The sequence below is a fragment of the Notolabrus celidotus genome, chromosome 7 (assembly GCF_009762535.1).
Source record: "Notolabrus celidotus isolate fNotCel1 chromosome 7, fNotCel1.pri, whole genome shotgun sequence".
NCBI classification, from domain to species: Eukaryota; Metazoa; Chordata; class Actinopteri; order Labriformes; family Labridae; genus Notolabrus; species Notolabrus celidotus.
Genome location: NC_048278.1, coordinates 23,305,915 through 23,321,338, shown reverse-complemented (window position 1 = coordinate 23,321,338; position 15,424 = coordinate 23,305,915). Strand labels below are relative to the sequence as shown.

General features: G+C 40.7%; 1 protein-coding gene across 1 annotated transcript in view; it reads right to left on the bottom strand.

Annotated features, from left to right (window-relative positions):
• Window positions 1-1,292: 1,292 nt before the first annotated feature.
• Window positions 1,293-15,424, bottom strand: part of papss1 (3'-phosphoadenosine 5'-phosphosulfate synthase 1) — a 19,928-nt gene continuing 5,796 nt past the window's right edge. The window contains exons 5-12 of the mRNA XM_034687728.1: window positions 15,103-15,221; window positions 14,667-14,780; window positions 13,801-13,912; window positions 11,066-11,271; window positions 8,494-8,629; window positions 7,824-8,092; window positions 6,391-6,623; window positions 1,293-2,506 (exon numbers count right to left, since the gene is read on the bottom strand). Coding sequence (XP_034543619.1) covers window positions 2,368-2,506; window positions 6,391-6,623; window positions 7,824-8,092; window positions 8,494-8,629; window positions 11,066-11,271; window positions 13,801-13,912; window positions 14,667-14,780; window positions 15,103-15,221 — 1,328 coding nt within the window. The 3' untranslated portion in view covers window positions 1,293-2,367. The remainder of the gene's footprint in view (window positions 2,507-6,390; window positions 6,624-7,823; window positions 8,093-8,493; window positions 8,630-11,065; window positions 11,272-13,800; window positions 13,913-14,666; window positions 14,781-15,102; window positions 15,222-15,424) is intronic.

The window sequence follows — 15,424 nt, the reverse complement described above, 5'->3', positions numbered from 1 at the left end:
GTGAGAGTATCTCAAGACGAGTTCAACATTTACTGAAGAGTCATTTAAAAAAAAAAAAACTTGAAATATGAATAAATGAATGAATGAATGAATGGATGGATGAATGGATGAATGGATGAATGGATGAATGGATGAATGAATGAATGAATGAATGAATGAATGAATGAATACAGAGCTTACTAAGTGTTCTACAAAAAGAAAGCCATAGACATGTCATGAGTCCTTATAGGTTTAAGTTGAAGTGCTTTTTTTCTTAGCCTGTGATGAATATCAAACATGACTGTCTGGATGCAGAAGCTGTTTGAGTTAATTGGGGGTTGGGAGGGTGGGCTTGCAGGTGAATGAAAGCATAGGTCATGTAAACAGTAGTCAGAACTCTGCAAATACTTCTGGCACCCTAAACATTTGCCTCTGGCAGGGTGCCACACTGTAACATCAGTTTCAAAGCAGAGATCTGATTATGGTGCAACAGGCTGTAAAATAACCAGAACTAAAACACACTATGCAAGCAAGATAACATCAAGAGGCTAAGGGTGCACATAGTAACAGACACCTGCTGTAACCAGAGAGCACTGATCTCCTCCAGACATTTAAAAGAACAACAGAAATCATAAACTCTCCAAAATCATTTCATCCTTTTCTGTATGAAAAAGAGCTCCTCTTTGAAGTTGCACCAAATACCCAGCTTGATTACGGTTTGAGATTGAACAAGATCTGGCGAAAGGTAGAAAAAAATTGTTGCTGGCAGGTCTCCTCATTACATCTTGATGTTGGATTAGATGAAGTATCCTGGGTATTTCTGACAGAGCCACTCTTCTGTGTCTCGGTTAACCCTGTGTTTTCCACTTTCACTGCAGCACCGCATCTGGGAGCCAGCTGCAGCTCTTTGTATACAGCGTGCGAGTGTGTCTGAGTCTGATTAGGGTCACTAGAGGGTCTGTCTCATTCAATATACAGCTGATTGACCAACTGGGAGGTCACAAAAGTTCCAACAGGCAGGTCGAAATCGTGGAAATTAAATTTGGAGGGTGCGCTGTTTATGTAGATGGCAGCGGGTCAGTCACAGAGACATGAAGAGATCTAGGGCCATTGAGTTATCAAAGGCAGCTTAATGACATAGTTAGTTTCAAAGGTACATAAATTCAGCGCTGTCAGTTAAAGTTAGGATGAAATGTTTGAGAATATGTTATGTATTTAAAACTCTTTGGTGTGCAGCAAAATAAAAGAAAAACACATATCATACAGTGGGTGTAACAAGCCGAAGATTTCAGAAAGGATAAGTAAACAAATTGTTCTTTTGCTAGAAATGGTTTATTGGACAAGGAAGATTACAAATCTGATCCCTTGATGGTAACCATCAACCCTCTGATTATACAGACCCTCTCTTAAAAATGAATTACCACATGGAAAATATTAGCAACCCATGAGGGGAAAAAAAATACAAACGATGAAACATTAACAAAATATCAAGACTGCTGAGAGACGACAACCTTAAAGCTTTAGAACTATTTTCACAACACTGTTAAAAAAGAGTCAATATTGCAATGTTAGGACAGAATAAATAGACTCAAAATGACAAAAATGAAATGTTAAAAGGTTTTTCTTGAAGGTGAGAGATGCACATCCAAGTAAAAACATGTTTAATGCTGATCTTTTCTTTGCAGACAGTTACTTGAACTACTGGACCGTTCTGGTGTAACAGTACGACTAGAGGGACGAGAAGCAGGTCTGTGTGTCTGTGTTTCCTAATTCAAACAAGACATCATGTGAATTCACTTTCTAAAGACCAAGGCACTCAGCTTTTTACGTCAAATACTTGTGTACACCAAATTTTGAGCAATTACCACTGCCACTTGCAAACACAAGCGTACAAAAGCAGCTTGTTTGTGTTTCCGCGGTGAGTTAAATCAACTCCAGCAGGTGCAGGGGCTTTTTAAATTTGGACATCACTCATATTCAACATTCAATCTGGCGTCCTCGAGCACTGGTCAACAGTACTTTCCATAGAGCTGTGATCCTTTTTTTTTTAACAGTATCTTTTTTAACCAGTCACCAGTATACAGTATTACAGTTTGTGAGAAACACAAACATCTCTTTTTATTAAATTTGTTCGTTCTCTCTCCTCAGACCTCTCCTCTTTTTACAGTAAATTTAGTCAAATGAGTTAAAACACAAACATAATAAGACTAAAAATAACCAGCTTTATGACCAACCGTAAATTGTAAAAGTAAGGCAGACACAAGCCGTAGCGTGGTTTTTCATGATACATAAGTGGTCCCCACATTCGCCTTTTCAACTATCAGTAAAACCAACACGTCTCCATGTTTTTATTTTGTTTGTTCATTTGCAGCATCTGACACTCAACCTCTAGGCTATCTCCAGTGATTTGTAGTATTCTTTCAACACAGACCAAGCTTTAGGTGCCATGAAGCCATCGGGTGGATTATCCCCCTCGCGAGCCATCCTGCGCATACGCGTGCCGGAGATGAAATCATAGTCTTGATGGCTGCAGTTAGAAAAAAAAAAAAGAAGAAGTTCTGAGTTATGGACATATTTCAATCAATAAAAAGATGCATATCAAAATGATAGAAAATATGAGCCAACGATAACTGCCTGCTGCTTTGGAATCAAGTGTGATGAGGCGTAGCAGCAGGCAGTTAGAGCAGAATCAAGAGAGCTCTTAAAACATTACACATACCCTGTCTGATCGCTTCCATTTCTTTGAGACATTTTAAACTGCTTTCATATCAAAATATTTGCATCTCTAAACTCTACATTTGACATGCTGATCGCTTTTGGCGACTGCGTTATTTGTAATACCTTGCAAATCACTGCGGCAGGACAGATAGTGTGACTCCACAAAACGCCAGCACGCCATCGCAGTGATAGCTGGAACATGCGGCAGTTTAGCTGGACTTGAAACATATAAATTCTTCAAATTCAATGTACTGTAGATGTTAGATTTATGATGTAAGCCACATAATCTCTTTTATTACCACCAGCGTGACTTGCCAAAGCATGAATGTTTTGTAATCCTACTCACAGAGTTTCAATTAGGTCATGCAGTATAACATGGGAATACACATGGTAGAGAGGATGTTACATACAACTGTTGACTAACATCCAGAGGAGGGGGAGTTTGATAAAGGATCTACTTAAAGGGGTAGAATTCAAATCCAATTTCAACAAAATGTGAAAGGTGGGATTGGAAGTATGATTTAGATACACTTATTAATACTAGTTAAAACTATCTTCATGTTCCGATGGCAATCAATACATGATAAGTTTTTTTTTTTAAAAAGAATGAAAAAAACGTAAAACAACAACCAATCACTGCCATGAGGTCCTCATGGAAGGAACCAATCAAATGCCATCCTGCCTGCCTCCTGCACGAACATTTCCCCAGCATGAACTTGTCCTGATTCAATGCGTGTAACAGAAACCAGAGGGATTCAAGCTTACTGGAGAATGGCCGAGAAACTACCAATACCCCAATTACTGGTCCGCTCCTCCTGCTAAAAAAAAGGGCAAATAAAAGAAAAATGGAGGAAGAGGAGGCTTCGTTTTTTGTTTGGCTTTTCTCCTGATATCGGTGTCACCGGTACAACTGGATAATGCTAACATGACAGTTGTGAGTACCAACAACTCTTCGAGTCTGTCAGCACACGTTTCACTGAGATCTATTTGGATCCTCTGCACTTCATCACAACTGTACTTGATCAGCGTTATAAAGATCATTACTTGGATGTGGGAATAAAGCAGCGCGCACGAGAAATGATCCAGGCTGCGATGGATGCGGAGAACCCGCTTGGAGACGGAGAAGCGCACAGCGCAGGAAGGAGAAGGAGTACAGAGCGCAGAAAAAAGAACTCGTCTCTTTGAACCAGATTCCTTGATTTTAGTGTGGTTAGTACACAGTCCTAGCCATAAATGCAATGGTAGGAGAGACTGGGGACAGTTGTAACATTTTTGACATTTCTGTCCATAACTTTGAGCTCTTTTAACCCAGTGTGTTCAAACTGCTATACAAACTAGCTGCAACTAAACTGAGCATGTGCAGAGTGAATCAGGTGATTCCTAAATTGTTCTGATTGGAGCAAGTGCAAGTGTTACAACTGTCCCTGGTCTCCCTACTGATAATTGGCTTAATAATTTATTTCTGTGTTTCGGTTTTCGGCCTTGGTTTCCTCATTTTGTTTTTTTGGTTTCGGCCAAGAATTTTCATTTCGGTGCATCCCTAGTGTTTTTTGACTTTCACTATGATAATGTTTAGGTGTTTTCTTACCGCTGAGTGAGACATGAGGAGGCGTAGTGCAAAACACAAACAATATGCTGTGGATAGAATATGTCGGTTCTGGATCAGTAGCAATCATATGGTAGCTAAGCAATGAGCATTGGTGTCGTTTTGGAGGAGCTCCGAGGGAGGGAGGGAGGGAGGGAGGGAGGGAGGGAGGGAGGGAGGGAGGGGTTAGATGGAGTTCTGAGGAAATGCTGCTTTCAAATTCATGCTAATTTCCGGGCTTACCAACCCTAGCTTTAAAGCATGATTTCCCCTTCTTTTAAAAAGATGAGATTCTTAATTTATAGACCAATATATCAAATGCAAACACAAGTGCAACTGCTGAATAAAATGAAACGCCAACCGCTACTTTGGATAAGTTAAAAAAAAACCTGTTCTTGCTCTCCTCTCTCACGTATCAAACCCCACTATCAAATATCCAACTGTCCGTCTGCGTGAAGGAATTTGGCTGTGACACGCTTCAACTCAAACACCGATCAGAATATCAAACAGTGTCAGAGAACAGCTAAATAAAAATCAGTTTGTAGATTTCTCTTGTCCAAACATTTTTCACAACTTTCAAACACTCTGATGTTCTTCTCGTCCTCTCCATGACTGACAGGTTCTCACTCAACGTTAAGTTCTCCTTGTCAAAAAAAAACGAACAACTCTGTTTGAAGCAGGAAGCCAAAGACAGTCTTCATCATGGACTGGTGTTGAGTGGAGGGCTGGCACCAGTTCATCACATCTTCACTAGCCTCGTCTATTACTGTCAGGGATAATCAGGAGCGCTTTGGACATCTTGTTAGCAGACATTTAGATTTATCTCCACGGAGCTTACATTCACACAGGGTCAAAGTCTTATTGTTTATCAGATTCAGTTTCTAATTGCTTTTACATGACGGAGCAATGCACGTTACTTTAACAATGCTAAACTGTGAGGAGGACCTCGCTGTGCGTGCATATGATGCAGGGAGAAGAGCTCGAGGCGAATTCTTCTGAGACCATTTTTATATTCAGTGTCAAATTAGAAACAGCTTGCTGTCATCTGAGCTGTAACACTTTAGAGGAAGACTGAGGGGTGTTGCTGGTGATTAGGACAAGCATCCACATTCATCCTGATATTTGGCAAGGAGCTGTCAGTGTGCATGAGAGAAACTAAGATCGTAACTCTAACTGAGTGAGGATTGCAGACTTAACAAGTCCCCACTTTGCATTTACGCTTTAGGTTTAACCGAAAAATGACAGCCAATGGGATTATATTGAAACATACCATGTGTTACCTGTTTCTTGTTATGTGTGTCAAATGAGTTCCATATATTGAGAATTTTTTTTACGTTTTTTAACAGATTTTTTAACTTTATTTAGCATCACAGTCCTAACAAATATACCACACTGTGCCTGATTACACTTTTGTTTAGCTGCAAATAAAAGCTCTGAATAAAAAACACAACCATTGTGCCTATTTTTAGCAGAAGTAAAAGCATTAGATGTTCTTGATAAACCTTTTGGTGTGGATTCAATGTCATAAATATGCATCATGGAAAACAAAACAAATCTTTTGATCAGTCTAGCCATATTTACTCCTGGCCAAACACAGCAAGGGTTGCATAACCTGCATCAATTCCGGATGAGAGGCACTAAGATTGCATGATTTTTGTAAGTCATCATGTGCAGTGTACGTATACAGGCTTTAATTAATGACAGGTCTCTGTAATTTTTGAGCAACAACAAAGCTCCTACAAATCCAGGAAACCTTTTAACTGTATAGGAAAGAAAAACGATGCCTGTTATTCTTGGCATGGAATTTGAATGTAAATAGAAGCAAAGGAGAAAGGAAATAGATTAGAGGTTTTCCAACCAAGACCGGCCTAATGAGTATTATACTTAAAGACAGAAGTTCTGTTTATGCTGCCGGTTCTAATTGGACTAAATGAGAGGGATTACTCTAGACTAAATCTACAAATAAGCTTGTTAATTTGGCGTGAGTGAGCACTGCTGCTTTACACTCAAATGATGTTAGGGATCTATGATCCAGATTAAGTTCAAATTTAGCAAATCAAACAGGACACATGCTTCAACAAGGTGAAATAATAAAAACAAGTACTCACTTTTTAGGATCATAGAAGTCCATAGCTCGTTTGATCTTGTTGTAAGCAGCGACCTTGAAGGGAACGATCTCCAGGGTGATGAGGCCAGGAGCCATGGTTAGCACCTTGGCACCATGAGTGGGCTCGTACAGGTCCTTTCCCGGAGTGTCAGGGTGGGGCATGCCTGCGGGGTCACGACCCACGATGTAGAAGTTGGCTCCGGCAACCATTCGAGATCTGCAATGCCACTGAACCTGTGTATGAGGAAAACAGACACATTGGCTATTAATAAATGGCAACTTTGAAAACCTACGTTTGGGGAAAAAAGGACTGAAATTATAATGAGAAATACAATTTTACCACACATTTACAAAAACATAAGAAGTGTTAGCTTTGAAGAGATTATTCAGTACATCGCAATGCATAAAAAAGGACTGATTAATAATAACCTTCTACAACTCAGTGTGAGGCTTTGCATCTTATAACCCTTTGAGGATGATGAAAAGAAGCTCTCAGGGAGAGAACCCTTTGCAATAATCTTATTTGCATTGCTGCACCTTAACTCCTTAATAAAAGCCCCCAAGCAATGAGCTATGTTTGAAAACTGAGGGTTTAATGATCATCTTACCCCTTTTAAAAGAAGAACATTTTATTCTATTGCAATAGAGATTCTTGTTTTGAAAAAAGTTAGTCCCTGATTTTCAATAGTGAGTCGTCTTTTTGTGACTCCAAAAACGACCCACAAATGACCCGGAAGTAAAAATGCAAAGGGTTTTTATGTTTTAGCAGACCACAGATTTATCCACAGGCATCCAGCCAGCAGCTGTTACCGTGATGAATTTGCACACTGAGTTTTTTTCTGTGTATTACAATTAGTCTGAATCTCTGCATTCCTTGACAGTTACTAACACCAGAGGTACATGGTTTGTTGCAAAGGTACTTAGTCCATTTTAGGATTGAAAAGTTTATGGTCAGGCTTTTAGTCTTTAGTTTGCAGGTTGACCAAGATCTGATGTCCTGAATGGTTTAAGATTAGATTAATAACACTAAGACCGGAGCGGCGTCTTTCTCTAAACCTCCCATCCAGAGTTAAAAACTGCATAAATCCATTGCCTGACATCCACCAGCCTACAATCTGCTCTCAATTGTGCCCAATGCTAAATCATGACATGACTCACAGCTACACAGCTATGCTCAGCCACACTGAGAGGATGTATGGCAGGTAAACACTAAACAGAGCGCCTCAAGACGATTGTAAATCCCATTTCCTGCCATTTTTCACTCTGCAGAATTTGCAGTTAACAAATGACAGTCCTCCTTCCTTTGTCTGTTGTCATAACTCAGCGCTGTAACATTTTCTGCTCCATGTCAGTTTTGAGGAAAACATGATTCCTTTTTTAGAAAGAGAAACCTCAAGCATGTAACTGCAATTATAGCATACTTGATAGTGTTACCTCAGTTGGCCCAGCGTACATCATGGGTGAAGGAAAGATGGCTACGATAGTTGTCTCTGGATTCAGGACGCCCTCCTCCAGGACGGCAGCATGCTGCTTCATTCGCCAGGGCAACGGGACGTCGTCGTCCTTGGTCCAGCCTCCCAGTGGGTGGAGCAGTAGAACGGGCCGGCGGTAACCCCGCTCAATGAGGCGCTTGTGGGTGTCCTGCATCAGAAGAGCATGGCCATTGTGGACTGGGTTACGAAGCTGGAAGGCGAATACAGCATCTAAATAGAGAAGAAAAGAAAGGATGAGAAGGATTTGTTAAGCTGCGACCAAACACATCTGAACACATCTGAATTAAACAAACAAGAAGGCCACAATGTACCCAAGGATAATCAAGCAGCTAAGTGCCCAACCACTGAAACCACATACAGTGAAGGAGTGAATCACACCAGAGCCCTCTCTCCCATGACTTTCCTACTCTGTCTCCCTCACTTGTTGCACAGAGACTAAACAAAGAATGAAAGCATTGAGGTGAGTGGACGACGCAGTGTTTCCTCTCATTTTTAAGGAAAAATGGGAAGCAGTTTATAAATATTGTGACACTACAGTCTCTCTACAAGTATTTTGGTGTAAATCTCATCCTTTTTTAGACTAGGACAACAGAATACGGCCTGTGCAGTACCTGCATTCATCTCTTTAAACTTCTGCTTGAGCTCGGTGGGTGTCAGTCGGTACTGATCGAGTCCATCGTTCCAGCGGATCCTGTCCAGAACCTGCAGGTCTCCCCCCACCAGCCAGTCCCCACTTTCCATCACCATCTGAAAAAAAGAGGTCACAATGATCATGACAGGGAGCACAAGTCAAACATAATCCAGACTTAAGACACTGTGGTCTATAAAAACTTCACTGTGCTGGAGCTGGGCCAGAGTGAGTTCTAATAAAACTCCAGAGTTATTACCCAGTTGCAACGGGGACACACCGGCATAAATCAGAGTGTCTTAAAACAGTCAACAAAACTCTGGTATGCCCACTCTTCTGCACTTGGCCACCTCTTTCATTTCCATAAGACAGCAGAGACACAATCAGATTGTGTTCCACATTATTATAACACAGTGATGAGCTTATGACCACATTGGAGAGATATTTTCCGCTCCACTCTGTCACAGAAGTGCTCAGGGTCTAGGCAGAGGCTGCTATTGTTTCAGGCGATATCTTTGGCCTGCCTCTTGTTGCATTTATGAGTGTGTAGCTAAAATTACTGAAAGTCCCGGCCTGTGTGATGTTAATGTGATACAAAGTGACAATTCTCTACAGGCTCGGTAACAGAAGAAGAAGCACAACACCGGCATCAAGGCTGAGAAGTCTCAAAACAAAGACCACAAAATGCAACCTGAAGTTCGTAGGCTTTGTGTGAAGCAGATTTGGAAGTTGATAACAAAGATGTCACTGATTTCTTTGACATGTAATTCATCATGTAAAAAACAGAAATATGGTCTTTGATATCCATACCTTAAGGACATACTGATTTCAGTTTGACCTGGCACATCATATATAAAAATGAGACGAATGTCCGCAGTGGAGGTGTGTACGTGATGTGATCGATAACAACTTGGCTCAGTTGAAGGAGTTTCAAGATCGTGTTGTGATTTGTTTTCCACACTTGAATTAATCCAACCTGTCCGCTGTTGGCCTGAGAAGAGCCATGAAAGATGCAGAACAGTCTTAACCCTGGAGATAGATCAACAGCATAGACAAGAGGCCATTTGTTTTCCTTACAGAAGTTAAAGGAAAATCTAAAGCCTACGTGGATCTATCAAAGGAGTGGGCCTCCCTATACATGTGTGCTCTGTTTAACCGCTATAAGTGCCCCCGGAGTTCACATGTGAAAAGGGCCCAAGCCAAATAAACAGCCACTACACCGTAGTTTCCGCTGAAGGGGGCTCCTGTCTGACTGACGTACAGGTAAACAGGAAAAAGTGGATTAACTAAATGTAATGTGGAGCGGGTTGAAAAAAAAGAGAGAGGAGGAAAAGGTTGTAGCTACCAGCGCAGAGGTGTGTTGACAGACTGGCTCCAGCTCTGAGAGCTAAACACACTCTACAATATACATACACACCCTCTGTAATGAGTGACACCTTAATCACGGCAAGCTGAACACACATGTCTGTAGAGTGGATCAAGAATGACAGTTGTGGAAATATAAGAGTTCTGATCATGTGCTAACAGCCAGAGTGAAGGTGTTGTCAGTTGCAAAAAATTAAGAGTCATGGGACAAATCTGCAAAATGGGTAGCATATGAAAAATGTTAAAAAGTCGGATCAAATGTGAGTCAGAGGGAGAAAAAAAAAAGATATCTGCTGATATTAAAAAATACTTTCAAGTGTGAAAATTGTTGGGTCAGCTTTGGTTTAGTATTTAAGTTCATCTCAGTCCAGACTTTTTAGCAGCAGAAGGCTTTCATAGCCAAAGAGCTTTTCAGTAAGTCTGACCCCAGGGAGTAAAATCAATAAAAGCAAGTAGGTCGTTTTTAGTTTTGTGTTGCACCTTTGCACTTACACAAGTGTCTTTTTAAAGAGAACCTTGCACTCCCGGTCTGTAAAGTTTGATTTATGAAAAGACAGTCAAAACAAACATCTTTGTCTGCAACACCAGACTGCTCTGTTGTTTTCCCAGACAACAGATGCCACTTTCCACCGCGTACGCAGGATCATTTCAGGACGTTATTCCACCACCAAGTCTACCTGAGCCGAGCAGCCGTCTATAGGAGACAGATGGAAACAATCTTGGGTCTATTTGGAGAAGAGTTGTGCGAGGGGGAAAGGTGGAAGCTGGCAGGGATTTCTGTGCTTGTGGAGCTGGGAAATACATTCTCAAGCGCATTTTGGTGGAATCTACTCGGCAGCATCCAAATATAACACCTGCAAAATGAGGCTGAACCAAACAGATCATGTGATTACCCTGGGCGCCCTGACAGAGTGTGAGAAATGTCCGTGCTCCTTTACCTATTCACTCTTTCCGTAAGCAATGTGAATAGGCCAGCGTGGGTCTGTGTTCTATCAGTACAGAATCCAGGGAGGCTGTTTGTATTCACATGCAGAGTGTTTATCACATAGCACATTGAGACTGACCGTCTGCAGCGCTGCTCTGTGCTTTAACCAAGGCCAGGCTTCTGATTCTCTGTGGCACTTACTATCAAGTCTCTGTTTACAGAGAAGACAACCTATGACCTTCAATGTGTCATCTTATTTTTTTACCTTGATGTACGGGTGGTCCTTGCAGGTAGTGCCCCACTGGCGAGCACATCGCTCTTCTTTGCGGTGTTCATAAAACTCAGGGTTGCGGAGGATGGCCACTCGCCTGCCCTCGTAGACCAGAGCTATGGCTGTCACACCATCCATACGTTCTTTATCTGCAGAAGACACCGGCAGCACCACAGGGACTGACAGGTTGATGACACCACCTAAGAAAATGAAGAAAGAAGAACACTTTCATGAGGGGAAGGGCTTAGAAAATACACTACAAGTCATTTACAAATAGTATACGTTGATCGTTTGCACATGAAGCACTTTTTCATAACACTATGCTTCTATCATGCAGGCCTGCTCGTAGTACCTAAAATCTCTAAAATAGTATGGGAGGTCGAGCCTTCAGTTATCAGGCACCTCTACTTTGGAAACATCTACCAGTCAGGGTCCGGGAGGCAGACACCGTCTCTACTTTTAAGAGTAGGCTTTAAACTTTCCATTTTGATAAAGCTTATACTTAGGATTGGCTCAGGTTTGGACCAGCTCTTAGTTATGTTGCTATAGGCTTAGACTGCCAGGGGAAATGACACACTGGGATCCTATCTCTCCCCTCTCTCTGCCTGTCTCTTACTTTAACTCTCCCTAACCCATTCAAGTTACTAACCATAGACCTTACTGGATTCTCTGAGCTCCATTGTATACAAGGAAGAACAATTAAATCCTCACACTTAAGCTACACCCTGAATCGCTGTTTCTGCTTTTACTCTGGCAGCCTGTTATTGTTGTTGTTGTTGTTGCAGCAGCAAATTAAATTATGGTTTTAGTTCCTGAATAAATGAAAATGTAATACTCATTACGTTATCTAATTGTCCCCAGGTTCAAAATAATATATGCCAGGAGTAAAATCCTCCCACGTTTCGATTATGACCACTGGTAGTGCTATGGAGCTATGCTTTTTTCAAACTGGTTCATTTTTGTTTGTATTATGAGTGCAAGCAAGCATACGAGTAGCACTGCTACATTTATCATGTAGTTCTTATGGTCTGCAGTAGCTGGAAGTAACTCACCAAAAAGTGAAGAAGCTGTGCAGAAGACAACTGCAAGCTTGCAAACACTGATGTAAATTGTTTTGCCCTAAAATCAGCTCTGTGAATATTTATTTAAGAAGGAAGTAAACTCAACATGATAGTTAGACCTCAGGGATGGGCACAATGTGTTTAGAAATAGGGAAGACTAGTGTAAACAGAACTTTTGTGAGCAGAATACTTCATGTAATATCTGCCTATAATAACATTTCAATAAAAGAAAAGAAATGTAAAGAATCCCCCATGAAAAGCACAGGGACATAAATAACAGGCGATCTTTAAAAGGTTAAAGCAGGTTAAAGTGGGTTAAAGTGTTCACAGGTAAGTTCTAGAGAAAACAGCTCAACCATCTTAATGAAGTTTCCATTCTGTTTCCCTAAGAGCAACATGTGCTGAGCCACGGGCTACAGGGAGTCTTCAAGACTTCAGTTTAAGATGCAAGTGGAAAAAGATCTCCTCTTAAGCTGGACCTCTTCCCTTCTTATTCTGTTTTATGGTTTTCGTTGTGAAGCTACAGCGCTCCGTTGGAGGCTTCATTTTGCCATCCAGGTAGATGAAATCATTTGGGCCGGCACGCTTTTCACATCACATCAGATCAAATGCGGTGGAAACAGGACAGGACACTGATTCTGCCCCCCCTCCTCCCTGTGGACCCTCTCCTCGTCCCCTCTGTGTGATCAGAACCAGCTGCACGCTCTACACTGTGACACATACACACACACACACATGCAGGATGACCAAATGTTTGAGCCAGAGAGGAGACACTAGCTTGAATTTTGGTCTGTGTTTATTTTTGCAGGGTAATTGATTGGTAAGTCTTCTGCTTCTTGACTATTTTTGGTGTGAGCGATCAAAGCTTTCTCTGTCATTATTGTGCTGCCAAATCTTTGGAAGGAAGTGAGAATGAATAAATGGTGGTGTGTGATGTCAATCAATACAGAAACCTCCTCTTCTGTGTCTCTCTGCCTCCGCGCAAACGGGAAAAGTGGAATCAAAACTTTTCGCATCAATAGATATTTTGGTCCTTCCAGACAGCTCAATATTTCATCTTTTCTTGGAGAGAACTTTTAATCATGTGATATTTTTCTATAAGAATTGTTGGTTTTTGCCCCTAAGTGAGGACAGCTGTTATAATATTTATTAAATACACGTTTTTTCCCCAAGTTTATTATATGTATTTTTCATTTTATTGTGAATTCAACAAAAACTCCTCATCTTAACTCCCATCCATAAATCAGAGTGGTTACATGGGCAATAAAAATAAATTGACTGTTTCTTGGAATTTCAAACAGTACATGAGAAATTGCTGTAATTACTCTTACAAACAGTACAGGCGATATGATATATGTTGCCAAAAAACAACAACTATAAACTCCCTGAGATGAGGCTGAAAATGGACAGCATGATATAAAAACACCATGATCCTGAAAATCCTGCATCTAAATTAACTTCAGTCTTGCATCCAAGCTGTATATCACTGCGGCATTATGAGCACCTCTTCACTGTGTTAGCAAGCAAGCCTCATTTAAACCTTTGAGCAGTATGTCTTCTTCTTGTGATTTCAACTGTGAGCTCTCATCTCCATCTAGTGTCTCTCTCATGCATAGCACTCAGTTTTTTATTTTTCACCTCTAAATAAAAAAAAGATGTATATCTTACCATCCAGGAGACAGTTAAAATGAAGACTCTGCAAAAACTCTCTCTCCCTCATAAAGCCGTTCAGAGGAGTGGCCCAGCCTTCAGCCAGCACCTGCACCCACTGCATGTCCACCTGAGGATCAAACACAGTCATATGCAGAAGGTTACAAAATAACATGTACGTACACTGTTTGATATATGCACTGCAGCCCTTTTCATGTTGCCAGTTCAAGATATTTACACCCCTGTCACGTCTCAGCTTCAATAAATAATAAATGTCACAGTGGTGTAATGAAGGAACCAAGTCATCCCACCAATGTGCAGGCAACAGAGGTAATAACAGAGGTAATAACAGAGGTAATAACAGAGGTGTTAGCGGGGGGGACAATATCACAATGAACCAGTGGTTCACAGACAGTGCAGAACAGCATTGTGTGTTTGTATGTCTGAGTGTGTGTTAATGTCAAGCTCCCATTGTTAACATGTCTTTCTTCTCATGCTTTAACAACACAACAGTGTAAATTCACCAAAAATAACACTCTTGCAAAATCAAAGGCAGGATACAGCTTCAATAGAATAGAATAGAATAGAATTGAATTGAATTGAATAGAATAGAATAGAATAGAATAGAATAGAATAGAATGTATTTTATTCTTCCCCCAAGGGGAAATTCATTAGTGTGCTGTTGTAAACTCACAAAATAAAAAAGGGCTTATGATTAAATGAAAGGATGCGAGTAGATCAGTAGAAAGAAAAACAAATGCTCTACACAATATAAAATAATAAATTCATATAAATAATACAATAATGATAATATAAAAATATCAATTATCAAGACTATTCTTTCCTAATGACTTGTTGGAGTCAACAAAGAAAACCAGACGCACCTTTCCAATCTGCACTGCAGGCAGGATCTCTGCATCAGCCTTCGCAAGGTCCAGTTTGTTCTCCTGAACGTAGAGCTCTTTCACCTCGTAAGATGCATCCACAGGAACTATATCCTAAAAGAATAAGAACAAGCAACCAGTAGTGATTAATGAAACAAAAATCGAACACAGTATTTTTTGTTAAATGGTTTTGCTCAATAAACATGGATATAGTGCAATATTCATGCAAATATGAGACATTACTGCCCTCTAGTGGTGGGCAGATGAATGACAGTGCATTGTCTTAATATCAAGCTCTTACTTTAAGCCAAAAGTTGTCTCTGTAATGGTTGCAAAAATACTCTATTTAAGGGGAATGTATGAGAAGTAAAACAGCAGATTTTTAGCTTGATAAAAACAATTTTACCATCTTAAAAAATGACTTTCATCCCCTCACCCTCTCCTGAAGCAGATCTATGAGCTGTTGAATGCACTCATTCACACTGCAGGAGTCCGTCTTCAGAACCAGCTCTGGAGCCTCGGGCTTCTCGTACTCTGCGTCTATTCCAGTGAAGCCTGGAGAAGAAGAAAAAACTGATTAAAAAAGAGAGGAAAGGAACTTTCGGGAAAAAAAATATAATCCTAGTTGGCATCAAAAGCTGCTTCTTGGGAACGCTGGTTTGGTTTGGCGTTTGTGCACTCGTCATTCTTTACTCTCTCTCCCAGTTTGCTACTCTGTCTGTTCTCCTGTCATTTAAATAAAGGCATACAAACCCAAA